At 33.2% G+C, this 26,182-nt stretch overlaps 1 protein-coding gene across 10 annotated transcripts; it reads right to left on the minus strand.

Annotated features, from left to right (window-relative positions):
- Positions 1-4,492: 4,492 nt before the first annotated feature.
- On the minus strand, positions 4,493-25,375 carry LOC139982392 (uncharacterized). 10 transcript variants are annotated; one of them, XM_071995197.1, is made up of 28 exons: positions 24,989-25,375; positions 24,579-24,601; positions 23,375-23,637; positions 22,741-22,804; positions 22,441-22,553; positions 21,845-21,974; positions 21,100-21,171; positions 20,073-20,144; positions 19,211-19,282; positions 18,941-19,012; positions 18,112-18,183; positions 17,584-17,655; positions 17,050-17,121; positions 16,076-16,147; positions 15,530-15,601; positions 15,036-15,098; positions 14,355-14,426; positions 14,179-14,250; positions 13,906-13,977; positions 13,418-13,570; positions 12,942-13,010; positions 12,777-12,842; positions 11,913-11,984; positions 11,582-11,635; positions 10,378-10,565; positions 8,450-10,020; positions 6,764-6,890; positions 4,493-6,119 (listed from the first exon to the last, which is right to left on the minus strand). In XM_071995197.1, the coding sequence occupies exons 3-28, from the start codon at positions 23,415-23,417 to the stop codon at positions 6,055-6,057; spliced, it is 3,642 nt and encodes a 1,213-aa protein (XP_071851298.1). In that variant the 5' UTR covers positions 23,418-23,637; positions 24,579-24,601; positions 24,989-25,375; the 3' UTR covers positions 4,493-6,054. The 10 variants fall into 10 exon arrangements, with proteins under 10 accessions (XP_071851298.1, XP_071851297.1, XP_071851301.1 ...); XM_071995196.1 differs by having other exon boundaries at positions 24,579-24,604; XM_071995200.1 differs by having other exon boundaries at positions 23,566-23,637; positions 24,989-25,374.
- Positions 25,376-26,182: the final 807 nt, after the last annotated feature.

Below are 26,182 nucleotides of genomic sequence, written 5' to 3' on the forward strand. Positions count from 1 at the left end.
AATAAAGGCCGAAGCCGTTAACTCTGTTTAGGTTCGACAGTGTGTTATACGCAAGACGTGTCACAGAACTTCACCGTGACCTATTATGAATCCCAAGGACACGATTAACCCAAAGCTCGCAGCGATTCGCAATATCTATTCTGGAGCAAACATTGTGTGAATCTATTCCGATATTCATTCAACTGTCTTGTGGACAACCTACACAACACTATAATCCAATTGATCAGGAAGGATTAGATTCAGAAGGGTAATCAGTTGCCCCTAAGTATTGTTAGAAAGTAAAACTGTAAAACACAAAACTGTAAAAATACAGAACTGGTTATTGATGTTCTGATTTCAGTTTTCATTTACTGCCTAACTCAAAAGTCTTTTGCCTCACTGATACAAATCTATTCGATGATTCCACAGTGTTTAAGAATATGTTTGAGATTGAATTGAATTGAATTTGAATTATGTCCACAATCGGAAATTCGGCTTTCCACAGGTCGTAAACGAAAAAGACTAAAAGGAAATAAGAAAAGCAATAGTATAAGTATCAATAGACTACGATATACATACAGTAATACAAACATATATACAGCAAGTCCTAAAATAAGAAACTTATCTTCTCACTTTTGAATTAAATATATGGATAGAATTAGGCACACATGATAATCTATAGCGTGGTGGGCGTAAACGCAATCCAGAGCGGTTGTAAATCTAGTGTTCAAACAAAGGGTGTGTTGGGTCCTGCCTGATTTTTTATTTATTGAAGACCCTCACATGATACAAGCAGATACAAGCACGATTCCTGATGTCCTCGGAAATACTTTTAAATAACTATGGTATTATATAACTAAAACTTGAGATGCAATACCGATTACTATTACGATAGCTATATAGGCGTAAACTAAACTGTTTACAGTGATCCAATGTTAGTAAATTAGTAATTTACCTGTGTGGATAACCACAATGCAAGCATACAGCTGGCTAATCATTATTAGCTGAATGAGCTTCAGACAGCTACTTTCAGAAACCAAAAGTAACTTTCATATTTGGAAGAAAAAAAATCATTGCCACATGGTCTTGTCCTACGAATTATGCTATTTAGATCGAAACAGATTCAGATAGAGTGTTAAATATTTAGTCGTCATTTGCGACATGCGGACGAGTTATGTGTGTCACCAGTGATGGAAAGGTGTAAGAAAAGACCTTTCGCGGACAAAGGGAACCAGTACTGTAGATGTTTTTTGGGGGAAGCCTCGGACGTCGTTAACTTTCTGGTAGATAACTCTCTCCAGACCTACAGTTATAATTGAAAAGTTAAAATCAAAGACTAATGCTAATCACTGGAACTTTGCATGAGCCTTTCTACCAATGACTTAAGAGAGATATAAGTGAATCTAGTAATCACGAAATAACTTTGAAAACTTTTTTCTTTCTTCTACTGACTCGAGTAAGTGGATTGTTTTATGTAAGTATTAATGTCTGGAAAGTGTCATTTCCGGTATCTGCAAAGAACATAATAAACATTTAACTTGTTTGTATTATTTTACCGTGAGATTGTCATAGTTGTCCAAGGAAAATAATGTGAAAAGGCAGCCCCTCACCCTCCCCCCGGTTCACACAAACACCTGTTTTTGTGTTATACTTCCATATTGGTATGTGCATGCATGCATTTCTCAATTAAATGTTAATGTTGAAAAGTATGTAGCAGTTTATGCAGGACAAAATATCCCACCTTATGAAGTAATAGTACACAAAGTTCGATGCATGTATACATTCAGTCACAGTCATCAAATGAGTGATATGTTACCACGAGTAATGTCTTCACTGTGTCGTTTTTCCTACAATCCTTTGTCCGAACATGGTAAGTGCATGTCATTTGGCCTTAAAATCACAGTAAAAGACATTGAAGACTCGCCCCAAACCGCGCGGCCATCTGAAAAAGTTATCTTACTGTTGCTTGCAAGTGACGTTTTGTTCGTGTCGCTACAAAATGCAGCCAGTAATGAAACGTGATAACGTGTAATCTTTAGCTGGATCTGAGATGTTCATCGATGTCTCGTTTGTACATTGTGCTGTGGGTATATTGACCGCAGCTGTATGTACTGACTTAATTTTACACTAGTGTCTAATTACCGACGGTAGCAAGCTATGTGCTTATTTTGTGGGATCGATGGTGGTGTCTACCACTTCTGTTACACCTCATTCGAAACTAGGTCAGATTACCGGCATTAGACGTTTCTTTTTGCGCGATTCTTCACACCCTTTAAGTAAATTTGAATAGCCTATAGATAGAGTTACCGTCCAGAACATATTGGCTAGACTGAGAAGGCTTTGGCCTATCTCAAAACTCAGATTACTGGCTATGGCCATACTGCTTATGCCATAAGTTGCCAAATGTAAATCGTTGGGAAAATGTTGCAAATGGGGGCTGTGTTGCATATTTGTACATAATTGTAGATATATTAAAAGACTAAAATATGATAAAGCTGAAGTAATGACTTAGGCTTACTTAAAGGGTGTGAAGACTCGCGCAAAAAGAAACGTCTAATGCCGGTAATTTGACCTAGTTTCGAATAAGGTGAAGCAAAAGTGTTAAACATCACCATCGATCCCAGAAAATACACACAATTTGCTACCGTCGGTAATTAGACACTAGTGTACAGTCAGTACATACAGCTGCGGTCAATACTAGGCGCGTATCCAGGGGGCGTTAGGGGCGCCCCCCCCCCGGGTAAGAAAAAGAGGAGAGAAAAAAAAGAGAAAGAAAAAAGGGAAAAAGAGGGGGTAAAGGAAGGAGAGGAAGGAAGGGAAAAGAAAAAGAACAAAGAGCAAAATGAGAAAAGGAGGGAACAGAAGAAAAACGCCAAGACACCGGGAAGAGAAAGAGGAACAGTGACATAATAACAGCGCTGATCCCTATTACATATACACAGGGTAGCCAGTGACGGATCGAGGATTATGGAAGGGGCGTGCGCCTCAGCCTACCCCTTACACCAACAACTCCATTTTTGACGTTTCCATTGTCATAATCCTTGGTAGGATTTCGGCAAAGTATATTCTTGTCTTCTCGAAAGCTGTGAAGGATGTAAACATTGACTGTCTTTATCGCAAACAGGTCATGGAACATAATTATCCTAGTCTCGTTGCATAATTCATTGCATGCTTGTAACAATAGGTCTATAACAAAGAGATTTGTATTTCAAAAGTTACACATATAAATATAGGAAGCAGGCACTGTTTTATGTCAGTAAGCTTAAGCATATAAGAAGTTAAATGCTGTACGTTTGGCTAAGCCCCGACTATCTTCCCTTAAAGAAAATGATTTAGTGTGTAAACGTAAGTTGGCCGAACGTTTCGATCCTTGCAGGATCTTACTAACAGGCTAAATGACAAGTAACAGTAACAAAAGGGACAAAAACACGCACAGAATACAGACATGTTAATGGGCATGGTGAATACACAGAGATTGATGTAAGGGGATTAGTAGACAAGGGATGGAGAGAAGAAAAAAGGAAACCAACAGGGGAAGAGGGGAGGTAGGAGATAAACAGTGGAGGGACAACAAGAGGATTAAGGAAAGGGGGTAGGGAATCAACTGGAGAAGGACAAAGACAGAAAGGTGTGGAGAAAAAAAGGGTAGAAGAGAGCTATGAGAAATGATTTACTCAAATTTCAAGTCGGTAGCATTAGGAAATCATAGGAATCCAGCTTTTGCTATGATATCGTGTATACCATTTGTTTTCTGAAGTTTCTGAAGTCCTAATCTCACCTGCCGATTATTCATTTTTTCATTACTGGCAATGACATGCAAGTTCAAAGACTTTAGCAAGTCTATTATTATATCATCAAGCCACATATTTATTCAATCGTTTCACATGTTTCTTGGGGGGGGGGCTTGGTTATACTTTCAAACGTCATTTTCTCTTAAATGACCTATTTTTCTTTATGTCAGTATTAGGTTTTCTGACTTTCACAAAGTAACTACCGATTGAGCAGTTAATAAGCTCTGGTCTCTTTTCAAAAAATCTCCCCTCTGAAAGGTTTGTCCATTTTGTATGTGGGACACGGAATTTTATTCCTGTGGCTTTTATTAGGAATGTTTAAACGGTATCAACATTTCTAATTTTGACTCAATTAAGCCATTTAATGTCGTTCGGAGGAAGTATGTGTAGAAGACAATATTATACATGCATTTATAAGAAGGTTAACACAAAGATGAGTAGAATCATTGAAAATAAATTGTTTCTTGACTGGTTAAATTAATGGGTATCAAGTGTACTATATTGATCTACTTAATAATGAATAGTTAAGCAAGACGACTTTGCATTAATTATAATTACATTATGAGAGTGTAAAAGAAGTGACGATTAAATTAGCAAAGCTTACACCTATCAATTAGATTAACTCACAGCAAGTACAGTAAAAAGCATGATCAAAAAGACAGATTTGAATCGTAAGCAAACGCTCTGCAGGTCAATAAAAGTGAAATTCGACAATGTTTGAATATTGTTTATACAAATATTTCTATGTTAACAGCATTATCCCAATGATACAACGAATAATTAACGTGGATACAATTTAGTTAATGTTTAAGTATTCGAAATGAGATTTGATGTTGCCTAAGCAGAAGACTAACCATTTCGGTAAAAATAGGGGATTCTTCCTTAATATATAAATATGGTGCGGTGATGTATTAAATGAAACACACGCTCTCATGTTTCAGATCCAACAGTGACCAGTGATGTAATTAGTAAAGCACACGTCCTCATATCTCAGATCCAACAGGCTCCAGCGATGTATTAAATGAAATATACGCTCCCATGTTGCATACTCAACAGGTACCAGTGTTATACTTAATGAAACACACGCTCTCATGTGTCAGATCCAACAGGCTCCAGTGATGTATTAAATGAAACACACGCACTCGTGTTTCAGATCCAACAGGGTACATTGATATATTATATGAAACACAAGCTCTCATGTTTTAGATCCAACAGGCTCCAGTGATGTATTAAATGAAACACACACTCTCGTGTTTCAGATCCAACAGGGTACATTTATATATTATATGAAACACAAGCTTTACTGTTGAAGATCCAACAGGGTCCATTGGCGAAGAAATACAGTAAAGGAAAGGGTCTACGTCACATGAGAATTTGATTCTTACCAGGAAATAATTAAATTTATCCGGATGTCGTCATGTATATTTTATAGCGAAAACGACCATTTAACGGATGTATAACTTCCGTGAAGAGGTTATAAAACATGAAAAAGAGTTCTCCTTTCGATAAGATTTGGGATAACAGTTTCTGAATTACACGACTTAATAAGCGGTGATCTGTCACCAGGAATGATATAAAAAGATCCGAGTGAAATTGTCTTCATCGCCTTGGTTAACTGCAGATTTTCATTTTTAGACGTCTTCTTACCATATTTCACATATACCTTTGTAATTTTTTTTTCCATCTAGATATATAGTGTTATATAGAGTGAATTTCATACAGGTAATGGGTAAACATTATATTACAGGAAATGGTTTGGCTCCATAGGCTATATACAGGCTAGTGTTATAATGTAGAGACTGGTCTTAACGTGTAAGTTCTATCATGTGTGCTAAATGAAACAACTATAATTATACACAGTCTTACAAAGTAAATTGTATGTACAGATGTTTTCCGTAAAGCCAGCCCAATAAAGATATATACAGTTATTTTCAAAGTTCTATTTCTAACGTATGTTCTCTACAACTGACTATATAGAAAGTGTTTGAGTACATCATATTTTACTAAATAGTTAACTATTTATTTGAAAAATGGGCGTGTGTACGTATAGAATTGTTGCAAAGAGTAACCATTTTCTAACAGTGCACTTGAAGGTACATGACATGAAATGCAAAGACAGCCATTCAAAAGGTCTCTACATCTCATGGAGAGTGACCATTTCTCTCCCATGGTGATATGTTGGTTTGAATATTTCTAAAAACTGTGGTCAATGCTAATATATACATCTTATTTATAATACAGATATGCATGAGCCTTATTAGTAATCAGTTTAGAAACGTCGTTGTTAATCACCGTTAGAACGTTTAAAGCTTCGAGCGAGGAATCGGATGATTAGAAGCAATGCCTCAGCTGTAATTATAAAGAAATATGAATGTTCGATGTCATAACACGATATTTCTTTACTTTTTTTTTCAACAGAAGTTGTCTCAGAATGCACTAAAGAATGATCTCCTATCAAGTAACATAATTTGCAAAATGCGAACACTCTTTTCTAAACTTTGTATTCTTCAATGTTACTCAACTTAATGAATAATTGTATTTGCAGCATGCATATGTGTGTCGGCGGCACTAGCGCGTGTTGGAACTTTGGTTTGAGAAAAGTAATACCACGGGGCGACAAGATTTACACCTGACAAAAAGATTAAATCACAATTCGCCTATTATAGGAAAGCAGGAGCAACATTCATCTGTTTTTTTTTTCTTTTAAGATTGGTCGGAGTGTCTTAATAAGATAACAATCAAACACACTTGTCTATTGTATCATCAAAATGTTATGACGATATCGAAGGCAACATGCATTTCTTAATGCATATGAATTAGCCCCGACAAAGAAGAAAGAAAACGATACTATCCTCTAATACCAATGGAATATGTGTTCGAATCCTTGATTTTACTTTAAGGTAACAGGGCAAAGTACTTTCAGACCGAAAACACACTCAGAGCTCGTTTCAATGTGGTTGGGTTATGTTGAAATTTATTTAAACATTACTCACCTGAGACGATAAATATGATGAAAATATCGAGAACAAAGAGACCAGTATATATTGCTGTACCGTATTCGGAGCTCACTCGTACAGACACAATCATGATATTTATAAATATCGCAGCCAAAGAAAAAAACTGCAATGAAATCAAGATTTAATCAATATAATGAATGTTCACTGACTATTTTTTAGATGACATATGAAGAACTAGGAACCAAAATGTAATCGATACAAAGAATGCTCACTTACTAGTTGTTAGATGAAATTTGAGGTATTGTGTCTATAAACTTCATAATTAACATATATTCCATTTAGGTTCCTTCTTCTTTTACTGACAGTGATACTATAAAAGAACATATTTGAACTACTTTCAAGACAAATGAACGAATGAATAAAGTTAGTTAGCCTACATTTAAGACCAAATATTACTTCATATATAAAGCTAATGCGTTATACTTGTTCTTTTATCTAAACTTTTACTTGTGCAACTCTATTTTATGTGCTTATCCTTTTTTTAAAGGTTTTGGTCTGTTTTACAGTCTTCTCGTGTTTTAAGACTTTTGTGTTCGTAGTTTACATACTGTTTAATTTTCGTCTATGTGTTTTTTAGACTTTTTATTCCTTTGATTTCTCTGTCTTCTTATTTTTTTATTTTTAGGTTTGGTAAGGGGCTTAAGGGTCTTTTAGTATTTGGCGCCATATTAAGAACTTATTTATTATTATTATTATTATTATTATTATTATTATTATTATTATTATTATTATTATTATTATTATTATTATTATTATTATTATTATTATTATTATTATTATTATTATTATTATTATTATTATTATTATTATTATTATTATTATTATTATTATTATTATTATTATTATTATTATTATTATTATTATTATTATTATTATTATTATTATTATTATTATTATTATTATTATTATTATTATTATTATTATCATTATCATTATCATTATTATTATCATTATTATTATTATTATTATTATTATTATTATTATTATTATGATTATGATTATGATTATGATTATGATTATGATTATGATTATTATTATGATTATTATTATTATTATTATTATTATTATTATTATTATTATTATTATTATTATTATTATTATTATTATTATTATTATTATTATTATTATTATTATTATTATTATTATTATTATTATTATTATTATTATTATTATTATTATTATTATTATTATTATTATTATTATTATTACTATTATTATTATTATTATTATTATTATTATTATTATTATGATTATTATTATTATTATTATTATTATTATTATTATTATTATTATTATTATTATTATTATTATTATTATTATTATTATTATTATTATTATTATTATTATTATTATTATTACTATTATTATTATTATTATTATTATTATTATTATTATTATTATGATTATTATTATTATTATTATTATTATTATTATTATTATTATTATTATTATTATTATTATTATGATTATGATTATTATTACTATTAATAATCATAATTATTATTATTATTTTTATTATTACTATCCGTGCTCAATATACTGAATCAATTTCATAAACGAAATGTACCTAGGGTAGGCTTTTGCTGTTTGATGTTAATAATTATAACATCTGAATGATAATGCAACGAAGATGGTGACATGGCTTTGCTTATCTGGACTTACCTGTAACCTCTGTTCAAATTTGTTTTTCATTGGACTGTATTTAGCATGAAGAGTCAGAAACAGAACCGACATCCCGATGGTTGAGAGCTGTGTCAATGAGTTGTGCCATCCGAGCAGTGTAACCATCACAGTCTGGGTGACCTTCCTGGTCAACTCGATGACCTCCCAGTACCAAAACTGACTCTTGTAATTCTCACAGAGAAAATTGAACCAAACTGGGGAGTAATATTTTCTCCTTTCAGTCCCGGTGACCAGTGGAGTGGTTTCGTCAATAGAGACACCATAACTGCAATCGATATCGGCATTAGCTGTAGCCTGTTTGCCTTTGGAATGATATTTTTGTAGCAAAATGAACAGCGACAATGGAAACCCAACAACGTACACCGCTGTAGCAATGTATGCCGCAACATGATAGGAGTCAAGATCTTTACAATTGATGCCGTAATCTGCTCGAAGTAGACTTATGGACTCATTGCCGACGCTGTATATTTTGAACGTGGAGCACGCTGCTGGGTATACCGCGAAAATGGAATTACAAGTTGGTGTGTACGTCACAAACAGCACAAGGACAACTAAGGTGAACAGCTTCGAAACTGTCTGTTTGGTCTTTTGTCGAACAGTGAGTGAGAAGAATCCGCACTTCGATATGAAATAGACTGTACAACTTAGGTAAAGGTACGTGATTACTAATACAACTGGAAATATTAGAACAATTTTAAACTGAAGCAAAGGATTTATCTCAAATTGTTCATTGATGCATTGAGGACGAACAAAAACTTGAAAGAAATCTGCAACTACCATCGATAGAAATTCACCGAAAATTAATAGAGGACCTTGCCATTGTACGTTGTGGAAAGTCTCGAATAAATCGCCAATCACTTGATAAAAGCCGAGAACAATCTTTATTCTTGACGATAGTTTGTCAATCATAGATCTTTGGTTGCTTATCTTGTTCTTCTTCCAGACAATGAACGAAAGTAGAGCAACGCACGAGAGAACAACAAAAAGGAACACTACCAGCACCCATAATTTACTGGGACAAGGATGACAGGAACTCAGAACCGAATAATATCCCGATCGACATTTGGTACACATCCAACCGGTGTAACCAGCAGCACAGTTGTCGTTACCATACATTGGAAGACCGTCTTTACTGTCACAACTCCTACTTCGAGGACAACGATAAACAAATGGCATAGAGTATTCATACTGGATCGTTGTGTTATCATAGTCGTCGGTCTTAGTTTCTAGATTCTTAACAAATTTCAAATACTGATCTGGTTTTGTATTCGGAAAAGACCAGTTCCAGTAAAAGCCGGGTAGAATTGATATGTAATCTTCAGAACAATTTAAGCCGTCGGCGATACAAAGAAAGCATTCCCCAAACCGATGCTTTCGAGCGTAATTTTCTTTACATACACAAGCTCGATAACCAGCGGATACGTTTTTGTCCGTTCCTTCAGGGCAAACTTTGCATTGGACTAAAGAAGAACCGCTGCCTTTTTCTACAAAATTTCCATCGTTACAGGTTTTGCATTCAGTGCTTCCTATTTCGTCTTGGTAAAATCCTCCTAATCAAAAAAATGCAGAGATTGATTTAAGTTCTGGGTAGAGTAATTGAACTAGAATGTAAGATCATTTAGTGGATCAAGCATCTTAATTTTGAAAAATGTCTTTAAGAGCAGAGCATTAGAAGATATTATAAGTTAGTCAGCTGTTAATGATACGAAGTTATTATTTTACTTGATGTAAACTTACATGCTCATCTATAAAAAAAAAATTAAAACAAACTTGAGAATTTACCTCACACAAAATGAAATAAATGATATATGTCATATCTAAGACACAAGAAGCGGGTAAATTGGACTTAATTTGCTTTATAATTGGTTAGAATGAACTTTAGATTGAAATTCAAATCTTTACGGCACCTTTCGGACAGCCTCTACACTTCTTGCGAAATCCTCCACCAAGTGTACCCGTTGGACATGGTCTACATTCACTCATGCCTTTACCAATATATTTGCATTCGAAGCCTTGCTTCTCAAAGGATGGCTCTAACCTTCTAAAAGGTTTTTTAAGCTTCAAAGAGGGAAAAGTTTCATCGTTGACACATATGCTATAATTAGAGAAGAAAAAACAAAGGTAACAGACAGAGTGAGAGGATTTGAATGTCATCTTTTAATTAATGATTGTTATTTTATGATGTCAATGTTGTTTATTTATGTTACAATATAATCATCCGCATACAAATGACATATTAAGAACTCTGTGCACATTTGCTATGAGCATAGAAATGAGAAATGGAATCATAGCTCTAGTTTTGCCCCTTTGATGACAATATCTTTTACCAAGAACCTATCTGTAAAGTGGATTTCATTAGGTTGCCAAGAGAAACGTATACGCTTATACAAAGTGCTTTTCAATGAATATTCATGTAAGTACGCAATACATTTGTAGCTTAAGGAAATAGTGTTACTCTTCTTGCACATCCAATTATTGTAAACTAATGTGCAGCATGATTTAAATTATATTTGAAGTACATGAGCTTAAAAATTAGGCTGAAGACTAACGTTACATGTAATGAATTATTGATCACTTCGAATTTGTTGACCAGTGCATGTTTAAAAGATACTTAGAAATCTGTAAAATAGGATGAATAAAACAAAAGGAAGTGCTTTTCTTAATATTAGAATTGTCTTTCACTATGCTAAGATCTATATCTTTTATAAATGATATGTACCAGTGAACATGATTAGTAAATATTTTGCGAATAATTTTCTGTATTGAAGACGAAAATTCTGCATATATCTATAAACTTGGGAACCGGCTTTTATGTTTTGATGATATTGATATGTTAGGAGAGAGGGTAAAGATAAAACACAAGACAATATATATGGCGATCTCCAGCGATTTTGTTCTGTCAACCTCAATGAGCGCCAACGGCGCAATTCTCAACTTTCAAAAGGTCGGTGCTAAATTTTAGATAAGTTCTTGGGATCAAGAAGTGCTTCCATTGTAAAGCCTATGTTTACATCAACAATTAGGATTATGATTTTGCGTGCTGCCTTCAATTCCCTTTTAAAGATAATGCAAAAGTGAACCAAAGACACTAAGAAAGCGAATAAAACTTACATATTGCCGTTTGTAGACAAAGGTAGTCTCCCTAATTGGTTGCAGTTCATATATCTAAACAAGAAAAAAAAGCTCTCTCATATTCTTTAAAACAAGATAGCTCTCTGTTCATTAACATACAATGAACCGTCTTCAGCATGTCCATTTTTGACATGTTTCAATGCAATATCGAAGATGCTTTTTTTTTTAATACTTCATTAATTTTGTCGGTCGAATAAAGTTCCTGCGAAAATATGTATTGATTTTTGGATGAAGAACAGAAATTGAATTTCAAAAGAAAAATGTATTAAACACAGATATGATCAAGCTGATGCATGTTTAAAGCACTCACAAGGTACTTCCATTTCCAACTCCGTTCAGCGTTTCTTGTGAAATATTCAGAATGTTGTTCTTGTACAAGTGGCTATGGAATATAAAACCACACATCGTAACTTCCATACAGACATTATCGGGTATAATCATATGGTGTATGTGCTCCTTTTCATTAGAATATTATTGCAGTAAAATATGTCGTATGCCCCCATGTAAGCAATTACAAAGTATATGAACATCGGAAATTGACTAATAAATACTTTGGCTTGAAAGTGACTCGAACCTATGATTTCAAGTTAGTAGCCCTGCCCTCTACCAACTGAGCTATCCAATCCTTAGTTGATGGCGATCCCTAATAGTCATTGTTCATTGGGATGCCAGTCAGAAGCCACATTGAATCCAATACCGAATAACTAAGGACCACACATCAGTTTCATTGTATAAAAATCAAACAGCTATACAGGGAAGGGATTTTAAGAGAAATCCCGCTTTTAATTAAGTAAATGAACAATGTGATACGACTTGTAAATTATAAATAATGCGAAAGAGTAGAATGTATGGCTAGAACGGGAATCGAATAAATTTCATTATGTACAAATTCCCTTCCTATAGCAAACAACCCATCGTTATAGTCCATAATAAAATATTATTACCATTTACGAAAAGATTACACTGTCATACAAAAATAGTTTCTATTTTGTCATCAATAAATATATGTGCAATTGATAAAGCAGACTGCGTACAACCAGTTAATTAAGGTATAAATACAGGTATCAACGACCCGTTAACGCGTGTCACTTTTGTCATACTTGAGATGGAACGTTAAATTATATTAAAACGTTTACATGTAATAAAATTGTTTTTTAAGCACGTGTATACTTACATATCAATGTTTTCGAGAGCAAACGAGTTGTTGGAAACATTCGAGATGTTATTCGCTACCAGATATCTGTATTAGATAAACAATAACGTTTAAAATTCATCACTTAACAAGGATTTTGCAGCACTCGTCTAAAGCTTACATGTACAGAAAATAACGTTTACTTACAAACATGTGAGATTTGTGCCCAAAAAGGCTCGTTCTGCGATGAAATGAATGAGGTTCCTGTTAAGAATTCTGCAAAAACATAATAGAAAATGATTATTGTGGCAGCATCCATTTCATCGTGCAGGCAGATAAGAGCTAATAACATGTACGGGCATTTCATCTAATACCATTCGTGTAATTTCCTTAAGCAATCATGTTTAAACTAACGAATGTGGTAGTGGAGCCCAACGATCCTTAGTAATCTACAAACTTTGAAACTTCAAACTACGGCAACTAAAATATAGTATTCTGTCAGAAAGCGATAAGAGATCTCTTAGTGAAGAACGTATTTTATGATCTGCTAAAAGTGTGTTCCATAGCACTAAATATATTACTTCTGGAAAACTTATATGTCGGTGTCTTTGCAACCATGTCTAAAGAGACAATCACACAACGATCCATTTGGTATCAAATCATGATAGCGTTAACATTCTTACAGGTATGCTAAACTGCCTAAACCCTGGAAAGTATCATTCCATAGACAAGTTAGCTTATTTCTCTGCAGTTGTAATATCGACAGCCCGTGATTTCCACCGTAAGCACTGAAGAGTCCCCTCGGAATTACAGATAAACTATTGTTCGACAAGTCCCTGGATATTCGAGAAAATGAAAAAGAAATACGATTTATAGGAGCTAAAAGTACATAAATTTATTGCACTGTCGTAAGGAGACAACACTCAACAGTGAAAAGTAAGTAGTGCTTAACAGTGTCGCTGCAACTAACACATGGAAGTATACATTCTTACTTGTAATATACTCACACGATCATTTTTTTACCCAAAGAAAATATAAAGTGAAATTAACATTTACTGCCAGCAAATGTCAACAGTAGTAGATAATATATTTCTCTGCTAAGATTAATACTAATACATTGGACATTGCGCTCACCAGATGCAACAATGAATCAAATATACACTGAACTTACAAACTGAATGTCAAGTTGATTGTCTCGAACAGCCCGGCGGGAAGAGATGAAAGATTGTTTCCATAAAAGGTTCTAAACGAAATAATGAGTACATTTCTTGTGAAGAAGGTCTCAATATTATAATTCTTGTGAAATCTTCAAGGAAGATCGCAGTGTATTAGTTTGTGTAATATTGGGTAATAGTTATGATTTGCTTATTTCAAATATAGACAACCGATTTTAGTTTAAATATGAAAATGAAACTTTATAATGCAAACAGCTGGTAGAACTTACATGTGGTGAACAAGGTTCAAACCAAGCAATGAAGTATTCGATAGAGTTTCAATTTTATTGTTTGAAAGGTATCTGTCGAAAAACAAGTGTGTTTGGTAAATGTAAGATAAAGATAATTACAGCAACAGCAATAAGTAAACAAGTGCACAAAGAGTTTTTAAGATGTTATTACTCACATGTCGCTCAGATTTTTGAAAGATTGAAACATGCCTTCCGGTAGGTAGGTTATGTTATTTGAAACAAGCATTCTAAAATTAAGAGAAAGAGGTAAACCGAAGGAATATGTTTTTTTGTCCTAGATGTAAAGAGGTGCGTCATTTTATATTGTAATAATGATTTTGCAAACAAAATTTTCATGAGAAAAGTGAATCTGTAACACACAGTGCTGTTAAATGCAATGACTATCATCAACGTAATATACAACAGTATCTGTGCTCCGTTTATTCTTAAGCATCCCTCATAACATCATAATCGAAAAGATACAGTGTGCACCGCTGTTTGTTACTTCGTTAGTTATTTGGACACATTTACGTCAGGTATATGTTGATGGTTACGTATCAGTCAATGTGATATAAATAAGCTAAAAGGTTTAACAACGTATGAACTACATGAGTATAAGGCAAACAATCCTTGTCTGACACAACTTTCTCTTTGCGTGGATTAAATATCCCTGTGACACATATTATACTATCTCGCTAATTAGCAGCAGGCAATTATCTTTTACCACTATTAGATCTCTTAGTGAGACATTTAGTCATATGTAGGTTTTACAGTATGTTATTTTATAAGAATGACGCAATATTTACATTCCACATTAATGGAGAAATATAGATACACAGCTTAAACTACTCTCTCACAATTTTTTAGTCTCGGGGAAGAAGTCCGCAGTTGGTCGTGCTATATTGTTATCACACAAATCTCTGTTGGAAGATAAAGACACTTACATTGACATTCGTTTCAAGGATTGGGAAAAAACTTCTTAGTTTGCAAACATGTCAAAACAAAAATCGAGAACCACTACTGCTAATCATTATAATTGTCCATCTTCTTTGCACATTTTTCAACATTCTGAGCACATTCATGCTGATATCGAACTTTGCATTGAATATACTGGTGCATTACCATTCGAAAATGAATTGGAAGCTTAAATATATTGAAGAGAACATGATGCGTGCATGTGTATTAATTTACTTTACCGCATATTTATATGATATTTCATATATGAAATAACAAGCCTTGTGTGATCATCTACAATCATTAAATACCTGATAACAGGAAGTCAGTAATTGGTGGCAACATCATTTCTATACAACAATGCTTACGGTTAGTTCTTAGACATTGAAATACTCACAAGTGGTGTAACGAAATATTTTTAGCAAACATATATTTCGAAAATGTTGTCAATTCATTTTCATGTAGTTTTCTGAAATGACAAAAGGAGAAACAATTTAATACGACCTAACCATCAACAAATTAGCCACCATAATCACATTTTCATGCGGTGCCACCAGTATATAATATTTGTCCAAATGGAACTTAAATAATAATTGTACAAAACAAGTACGAAAATTAGTGTAAAAGATTTAATTATTATTTTAAACGAAGTTTCTATATCATGGTATAAAAGTAATGTACAACTCTGAAAGATCTAACAGTGATGAGTTGTGTTTTATTCATTTCAAAACTTTGACCTAGTAGACACGTATAAGTTTTTTTTTTATTTCTTGCATTTCCCTTCACGATCATCAAACTGTGTTATTTAACTCATTTTAAACAGGTACCCAGATATCGCTTGCAATACAAATAAATTGTGAAAAATAATATTTTCAAAGGAATAAAAAAGAACCCTATGAGGTTTTAATTTTAAACGATTCTTGTTTCCTTTCCAGTTTCTTACAAATCGCTCAAAGCTTCAATATGTCGAAAACAGTCCGGCGGAAAATGTGTTATATGGTTGTTGCTAATTAACCTGTCAGAGAAAGAAAATCATAGAATGTTGCTAAGCGATTCATCAATGGAATGTTACAAATTATTTTAAATTGACTACAGAGTCTGCTATAATATATAAAACTGATGAAGAACGCCCGGAGTGAATGGCAATTGAATACTTTCTACTTGAACAACGCGTCCGCTCTCTAATAATTCAACATAATTGTGATTGTTATGTCAAGAATTTGTGAGGTACCTTCTACATTTGTTAATATTGACCAGCTACGATGGTTTCTTCTTTTGGTGAGTATAGGTGTTTGGTATGTAGTATTTACCGGGCTCACATTTAGTGAGTACATGTGCTGGTGTGTAGAATTAACCAGGCTCACATTTGGTGGGTATAGGTGATTTGTGTGTAGAATATACCGGGCGTGTGAATGAGACAAGTAACTAATGAGCAGTGATTACTGTAGTAAAATGGTATGAAAATTTCTAACATGGCATTTAAGCAAGACCTTTAACTTAAAACAGTTATAACTGTGGTAACAATGTTATCTAAGTCATCGTTATGCGTAAATGAGAGTTGCAGGCAAACCATAAAAATGAGCATCAGTGAAAAGAGAGAGAGAGATGGAGAGAGCCTGGACCTATAAGTCGCTTACTGTTATGTTTCTGGTGAGATTGAGTACCAGATATACGTATGCAGAACATGCGCACATGTTTGTTTTTTATCGCTGTCGTAAGTACCCTTATTTATTATGATTCCCTATGTACGGTAACACGTGTTAACTTTCACTCTTCTTGGGTTTTAGTGAGGCTTTGAGTAAATTATTATAACATAAGCATATTTTCTCTCCATCAGTCTCTTTCTTTCTTTCTTTTCCTCACTAAATAGAGCACATATGCAAAATCAAAATATACTTAACTTGGTAAATAACTCACACATATCTCAATTTTGTAGTGTTATCAAAAATTCCTTTCGGTAGACTCGTCAGATTGTTATACGACAAATCCCTGAGTAAAAGAAACATTTGTCATTAAATGACAGTGTCAGTGTGTCCCACATTGTTATTACAAATCATTCGATGTGAACAGAGCATCGGAATCATTAGCAAATTTTTATGTGATATCGGCGATCATTATCACTTCATCATGATTATCATTATCATGATTATCATTGTCATCATCATTATCATTATCATTATTATGATGATGATGAAGATCATGATGATACTCATAATCATTATCATTTTCAATTACATTGTCTGCAAAATAACGTCGATTGTTTCATTTTTCGGTGTTATATTTCAACAGTATTGATGTTTATATATATATAAATATATATATATATATATATGTATATATATATATATATATATATATATATATATATATATATATGTATATGTATATATATATATATATGTATATATAAGTATGTATGTATAAATATATATATTGATGTAGGTTACTCACAATACTTTAAGGTTCGAATTTTCATTGAAGATGTCTTCTGAGAGCTCTTTGATGTTGTTATAACACAACTTCCTAAAATGATTAAGATACAAAGTATTCACTTAAATGTTTTTTTCCTGCGCATGGTATGAGCATATTTATATATTTTGGTATTACAGCTTCATATAAAGTTAATTACTTTCGATATTACACCCAATTGTGTCTTTCTTTGTTCTAATCTCTACTTTTATACACCAATTCAAAGCACTTGTATTGTTAGTATGAGCAGTACGAGTAACATGATTTTTTATCAAATAAATGTTATGATCTGTTCATATTGTCAATACGACTGCTATTAACATAAGTTTAGTGACGTATTATCATTTGAAACGGTTCGCAACTTGATGAATATTTAGAACATGTGTTGGTAAATTTATTTTTCTAAGTTCGGGGTCCTACATCAAAACGTATGCGATATTCGACAATAAAAAGAAAGAGAGTGGCATTACAGATATCTGCCAGCGTGCAATTTATTAAATATTTTCTTACAACACAGACAAATTTACAAGTTTCTGGAAAATGTTTGTAGGTAATTGCGTCAAGGAGTTGTCGTTGATATATCTAAGTAAAAAATGGAACAAAATGTAAAAAATATATGTTACCATGACAGAAATCCATATATCCTCACAAAGAACATACAATATATAAAGTGATAAATATGTGTTGAAAAAAGTTGTTATATTGATAAAAACATGTACTGCATAGTCAACTCGCTCATAATCTTGTTATGTTAGGAAATATCTGTGTTCGGTGCTTTTAGAAGCACAAAGACAGAGTTAATAAGTCTTGCACTTATCGGATTCAATCAAATTCAACAGCAAAGCATGTTTTTTTCTTATAGGCGTTTCAAAATCGTAAATATTATTATCGTTAGCTATACTAATTAACTCATTAATCAAATGAAAAAGAAAAAAAAAACGAGAAATATTGAGAATACATTCCTGAGATATTCTCGTAGTAATCGATTCTTCATTTTGAGAAATAAAAATCTGGTAGTTAATACCATTAGATTTTTCAATGCAAATATGATGGACTTAGAAGTAACAAAATAAACGAAACCGAAAGAAAGAGAACAGTTATGGAAAGAAAGATATTTCGAATATATATAAAAAGTATATATATTTATATATATATATATATGTATATATATTTCTTTCGGTTTCGTTTACTTTGTTATTTGTAAGTCCATCATATCTGCTGTGCCTTATCTAGTGACATGAGCTAGAAGATTATTTCAAAGTGACGAATCGATTACTATGAGAATATCTCAGGAATGTTTTTGTCATCCTGAATACTGAAAGCTTATTAATTAACTCACAAAGATGTCAAGTTTTCAGTCTTATCAAAAAGTCCTTTCGGTAGACTCGTCAGGTTGTTATACGACAAATCCCTATCCAAAAAACACAGAAAAAGAACATTTATCATCAAATTGGAGTGTCAGTTTGTTCCGTATTGATATTACAAACCACTCGCTTAGGACAAAGTATCGTAATCATTAGCAAATATTTCTGTGATATCAAACGATTACGATGTTCCACAATGAAAAATAATAATAAAAAGAGTGACATTACTATTAATATTTACTTACAACAAAGACAAATGTACAAGTTTCTGGAAAATGTTTTGGGGTAATTGCGCCAAGAAGTTGTCGTTGACACTTCTAAATAAAGAAATTGGAACAAAAATGTACAAAATATATGTTACCATGACAGAAATCCATATATCCTCAAACAGAACATACACTATACACAATCAATATTAATTAAGTGATAAATATGTGTTGAAAATAGTTGTTATTTTGATAAATACATGTATTGCGTAGTAAACTCGCTCATAATCTTGTTATGTTAGGAAATATCTGTGTTCGGTGCTTTCAGTAGCACAACGACAGAGTTAAATAGGTCTTACCCTTCTCGGATGCAATCAAATTCAACAGCAAAGCATGGTTTGGTTTTGGTTTATAGACGTAACAAAATCGTAAATATTAGTCGTTTTCTATAATAAATCATCCATTAATCAAATGAAAAAGAAAAAGAAATTATTGCAAGCATTAGGATGACGAAAACATTCTTGGGATATTCTCATAGTAATAAGTAATTATTTACTTTGAAAAAAAATTGCTAGTTAATATCACTAGATTTTTCAATGCAGATATGATAGACTTACAAATAACAAAATAAACGAAACCGAAAGAAAAAGAACAGTTATGGAAAGAAAGATTTTTATCGAAAATTCATAAATTTACATATTTGATAAATAAATATATAAATATATATATATATCTTTTTCGTTCTCGCTTACTTTGTTATTTGTTAGTCCATCATACCTGCTGTGACATATCTAGTGTTATTAACTTGTAGATTATTTCAAAGTGACGAATCGATTACTATGAGAATATCTCAGGAATGTTTTCGTCATCCTGAATAACGAAAGCTTATTAAATAACTTACAAAGATTTCAAGCTTGTAGTTTTATCAAAAAGTCCTTTCGGTAGACTCTTCAGGTTGTTATACGACAAACCCCTAGAAAGACAAACATTTATCGTTAAATTACAGTGTCAGTTTGTTTAATGTTCATATTTTAAACCACTCAAGTTAGACAGAGTATCGAATTCAATAGCAAATGTGTCTGTGATATCGGTGATCATTATCATTATAATCATCTTCATCATCATCGTCGTCAAATTGTTTCGATTTGAATTGCATTTGTTTTATTAGTTGTGAAGGAAAGAAACATCCCTTGTTATTCTACGAAACTGTTACTAACGTTTCATTGACTGTTGCTCTTTTTTTTATAAACCCTATACCACCAATGACAAATCACGTTTTTATCTGTAAAGAAGCCTATGGCGCGTTAAGAGAGGCCACCCAATGTAAATTGCTTAATACGTTTGTACTGTGAATAACACAAAGCCGTTAATCAGTATAAACTGAAGTGTGTTATAAATCCGTAACACGTGTTACACTTATCAGCAGATGCTACTGTGGAAAAAAATACTAACATACGAATTCATTACCCAAAGACTGTTCTACGAATGACTGGTTATGAGTCAAAGCAACTGTTCCCATATGTCTGACTAGTAAGTGTACCTTGGTGAGATGGTTCAAATGGCATATTTTCAGCGTTTTTCAGTAAAGTGTCATCCGCTTGCTGTTAATATGTGCACGAAATATTGTCAAAACCTTTAGAGAAGTCCGGTTAGTCTAGTCAACCATTATGCATAGGATTTTATATTCAGTCTTTTTCGTTTATAAATAACTCCTTCTCAGCAGCAACTGGTCATAAATCTAACACATGTTAAGACGTTATTAAACACATTAATTTTAATCGATTAACGGGTGCATACCTTTACCAGTTTAGAACTAATTAAGGCATGAAGAACGGCTGGAGAGGCAAAAATACTGTAGTTGTTGTTGAAGGAAACACAAAACTAATATATTGTTTTGATATAAATCAGACAAGGAAACAGTTACTTACAACACGTTAAGAGAGGTGGTCAATCTGAAGGTGTCTTTTGGAATCAAACTGAGGTAGTTTCTAGAGAAGTTACTGTTGAAAAATTATAAAATATGTAAATGAATACGGACACCTCTATCCTTATACTATCTTCAAAGTTTTAGGTTATGGTATGTTTATTCAGCTCATAAGAGATAAGCAGTGTTAAACGAAATTCATCATCATATATTGATAATAATGCAGGACAAAATGTTTTGTATTTGCTGCAAAGATGTATTGATGTTTAACGACTACAAACAAGTGATTCCTAATGAATTAAAACCACATATACTTTTAGAATATTATTTCGACAAAATTAATACACACACATATGCAACAGGGGTCATTTTGTACAATCGTATAACTGGGTGATACGCCCTCATCGGTAGTTATACGAAGCCAGTTTATACGCTTTCACACACACCGGTAAAATCACTGTAGTCGAGTGGTACGGACTTCGGTCTGTGACACAGACAGTGATCGAATCCTACCTTAGCCTGATAAGTCCCTTTTTTCACCGTTTATTCAAATAAATTGTTGATTGTCAACCATTCGATAAACTGATCTGTGTCGGGTTATTACATTATGTATAACGTACCATGTATGCAGTTACTATCCATGTTGCTTTTAATTTCTGGAGAGTTTGAATGAGTTAAATAATAATTAACTATTAAAGATGTAGAATTACTTACTCTGACGTAACCATTAAAGAGGTAGACGTACTTACGCAAAAGTAACATTTGATGGAATAACCAGTGACAAGTTATGCAGTTGTCTTCTAGAACAATCAATACTATAACCTTTCCTCGTTTCGTTACATCTACAGATTCCTTTGGAACCGCAAGCATGTGGTAGTTCTAAAGATTGACAAATCAAAATACCATGCACTCCGTATAGGTAATTTATGTTTAGCAATTTTATCGAGATTTGGTATTTATTGAAACGTGACATCTATTTACGTTATTTTTAAGGGAAAGGTATGCTGAAAAAAACATATATTCGAGTCGTGTGATATTAAAATACATTTTTATTTTCGGCGACTTTCAGAACGACCATTGAGTATCCCTAGCTTCCGAGATATCACAGGAACTGTACTCATGTGTATTTTGCCGTTTACCAGCACCAATTTTCCAGTCATTAACTTTCATTCAGGTTTGCTTAAAATCACATTAAGTATTAACCTAAAACAACTATTTTAAAGATGTTACCATGTTGTGCATAACATATTAAAAACATATGTATATTATTCACTGAAAATATAATTGAGTTAGCGAGACAAATGAATGGGCACATTTACACTTTGGAAATAAAAGAAAACCTTACCGTTGGTTTCACACGGTATATCGTGGCCTTCTTCTGCGTCGTTAGTCACGGCACATTTTTTCGTCACCAATATCAGAAATAACAGACACAAGGCAATCTTCATTTTGGAAGTTCTATAAAAATGATAATACACAAAAGACTAAGAATCTCACACATGACGTGTCATATAAGCCAGATAAATAACAAGTGACTCATAATTGACAATAAGTACTGTTTTTTAAAAAAAAATGGAACTTTCGGGTAATTTTTGTGTATTGGCTATCAACATGGGTAGACTGCGTACTGTTTGTCACAACTCACCGATTTTGTGGTAAGATTCTCCTGTAGTTACTCATAACACGTTGATAGTTGTCTGATGATCGCTCTGTTGTAGAATATATACATATACATACACACACATACACATATATATATATGTATATATATATATATATATATATTAACATATATATATATGTATATATACATATATATACAGTTTATAAATATATATAACTATATATATATCACTATATATATCATTATTGATCACTATATATATATATATGTGTCACTATATATAACTATATAAAAAAAAAACTGTATATGTAACTATATATATACTGTGTGTGGTCCAGAGATATATTTTACGCCCAAAGGTTCGAAACCGGTAAGGAAGGTCGCAATTCCACTGTCGGCATTTGTCACCTGTATTGAACAATACTACAGTTCTGTTTTTAGTGACGTAATTTGCCTTACTCTGGAGATCAAACTTGATGCTATCACACTCGAAATCAATTGTCACTCATAACTAAGGCAGGACCATGAATATGATACTTTGAACAGAATTTATTAAATGTTAATGACTTGACTTGTTAATAAATGACAAGTGAATATGAATATGTATATATAACTGAAATTGTAATGAGTTGAAAATTCAAAACAGTAAACAAACTTCCAGTCTCCACCGGGATTTGAACCCAGGCCTCCCGCTGCATGTACGGACACCCCCAACTTTTATGTTCGGACAAGCCCAACAAGGCATTGTGTCTCTTTTTTACAAAAAACAAAATTAACAACGAATTTTGACGGCTACAGAAAGTGATGTCAAAGCAAGCCGGAATACAGATATGTTGCCAATGTAACCTGATATTGGCAATGAGCCCAAATCTCTAACTTCTTTGAATCAGCAATGTGTGTAAGCAGCAGATGGGAAGTCTAAAACAAAATTGAAACATAAAGCACATGATGTAAACCTGCATTTATTTCATACGGTTATAACATCTTAGCGTGACAAGCAATGAACGAAAATGAAAACAGACTAAATTGTGGATAAAAAATAAAAAAGTTGAACAACTAAGCATTAATCAAGTGAAAGAGGAAGTATGATGTCTGTTTCAAATCTTCTTTTACAGCAACTTCCTTGAACATTTAACGATTAATAAGCTGTCAGTACGTTATACATTGAATATTGACACGAGTCAACATGGTTGAAGAAAAAAACGGCGTGATCTTTAATTAATTAAGTAATGGCACTTGAGTTCTAAACTAAATATGGTCTAAATTATCAGCAGATATCGACTGATTGACTTTCAAAGACGATTTTTGAAGTATGTAGTTGAGATCCTCCTGCAATCCGGAATTTGCGAACAAGCCTCATTGGCTTATCAGAGCCGCAAGCTGACCGAAGGCAGTCTCTTAGATTCATATTTTACGTCTATGATTACAAATTGACAATTGTCAACAACTCTGTAACTGGACGGCATACATTAATGTTGGAGTGACTAAAACTGGGGACCTTATGATTGGAAGGCACCGGCGTTATCCATTGAGCTAACCTCCTTGTCTTTGCAGAGTTGTAGTAAAACTATTACAGTTGTAAAGTTGTTAAAAAAAACTGTTATTTAATATTCATATGATGTCACGTGCATACAAAACAAAACAATAACGGAGAACTATGTCCCAGCATTATTCCAACTAAAGTGTGAATGTCCAATGAAAAGAACATATTCAATTGCTGATCTATTGTTGTTCAAACTGTACTGTTACTTTTGTTAAAAGTCAAATTTTTATAGTGAAAATATGATAAATAACCGACACTCATCACCAATATTCTCTTGGCAAGATTGCTCAATTTAAAATCAGAGTAGAAAACTTACCTAACAATTTGTTTTACTTCAGTCTACTAAACATGATAAAAGAAAACGCAAAATACATTTGTTCATGCACAAACAATGAAATAAGTAACAATCGCAGTTTACTTTTATAACTGAAATGACCGTGACGAGACATGGTTGTTTATTGAGCAAGCGCTTGATGAGAGGGATTGTTGACAATTTAATTAACTATAGCCTTTGAAATGCTGACTATTCATAGTATCATAATTTATAACGTTTATTGAACAAGAGAGATAATAAGGAACCACTCACCTGGTGAATTTATGAGTGAGAACCATAAGTCATACAATAAATGCTCTCGCAGTTCCAACACATGCACTGATGAATGGTATATTAACATATGCTTAGCGAAAGTAAAACACTTATTATGTGAACATCCAATTTAAACTTACCTTTGAAGGAAGCACTTAAGATGGACACTTGTTACTTGAAGGCGGATATCGATGTAGTGATACAGATAGTGTAGCTTGTTGCCTCAACTCGTTAGGAAATTCAACATTTTTTTGACAAAGATACATACACTGATGTCTCCCCCTTGATTATTTTCACTTTTCTTCCCCTTTTCCTTTCTCGACTGGCATATATCGACGCGATGACAGCTACTGCACACTGTATTCTCCGAAAGTGAAAGATATTATGTCGACAACAAAAGAAACAATGAAAATGTACTTTCATTCGAAACACGATATAGGTCAGGCAAAAAAAAGAACGAAATGTTATGACGCTAAGAGTGCTTTCTCCACAGTGAATATACGTTTGAATAACAAGCTACGGGTATGGATGGAAGAACCCCTCCCCCCAACACACACACACTTGATCCCGACCCTCCACTCTTGGGAATCACCGCTCCAACAAGTGAAAGATGTGCTGAAATAAAAGCCGAAGCCGTTAAGTCTGTATAGTCCCGACAGTGTGTTATACGAAAGACGTGTTACTAAACTTCACCGTGACCTATTATGAACCCCACGGACACGACTAATCCAAAGCTCACAACACAGCAAGCAGGCCCAGTTGGGGCCCAATTGGGTTTCACTAAGTTTAATTGGTCCCTAGCTGGGCCAGGGCTAGCGCACTCATTGCCCATTTGGACACAATACAGTTTGGCTCCTCTGGTTAACATACTTCAAAAAATTAATGAGATGTTCAACACATGCTTTTTTTTTGCTTTGGAAAGCTTAGTTCGTCCCTAGGCCACCAATCCTTGACAACAGTTAATTCATTAATGTAGTGGTCCATTTGGGACAGACTCGGTTTTTGAGCAGGTTAGCCCTCATGTATGGCCCGCTTTGGGTCCACAAAAAGAGGAAGTTAAAAAAAAACGGGTAGAAGTGAAAGGTTGGATTTAATCAGTATTAGTATTTAAGGACACATTTAATGAGATATTTTGATTCAAGCTATTTATAAATATGTGTAAAAGTAAGTTGGCCTGACGTTTTGATCCTAGCATTCCTTCATTCCTCCGAAGATGATCCTGCTAGGATCGAACGTCAGGCTTGATTCCTCTGAAGACGATCCAGCTAGGATCGAAACGTCAGGCCAACTTACTTTTACACATTCTATTACACAGGCTTTCTAGTAGATAAGCA

Source organism: Apostichopus japonicus, chromosome 16 (genome assembly GCF_037975245.1).
Source record: "Apostichopus japonicus isolate 1M-3 chromosome 16, ASM3797524v1, whole genome shotgun sequence".
NCBI classification, from domain to species: Eukaryota; Metazoa; Echinodermata; class Holothuroidea; order Aspidochirotida; family Stichopodidae; genus Apostichopus; species Apostichopus japonicus.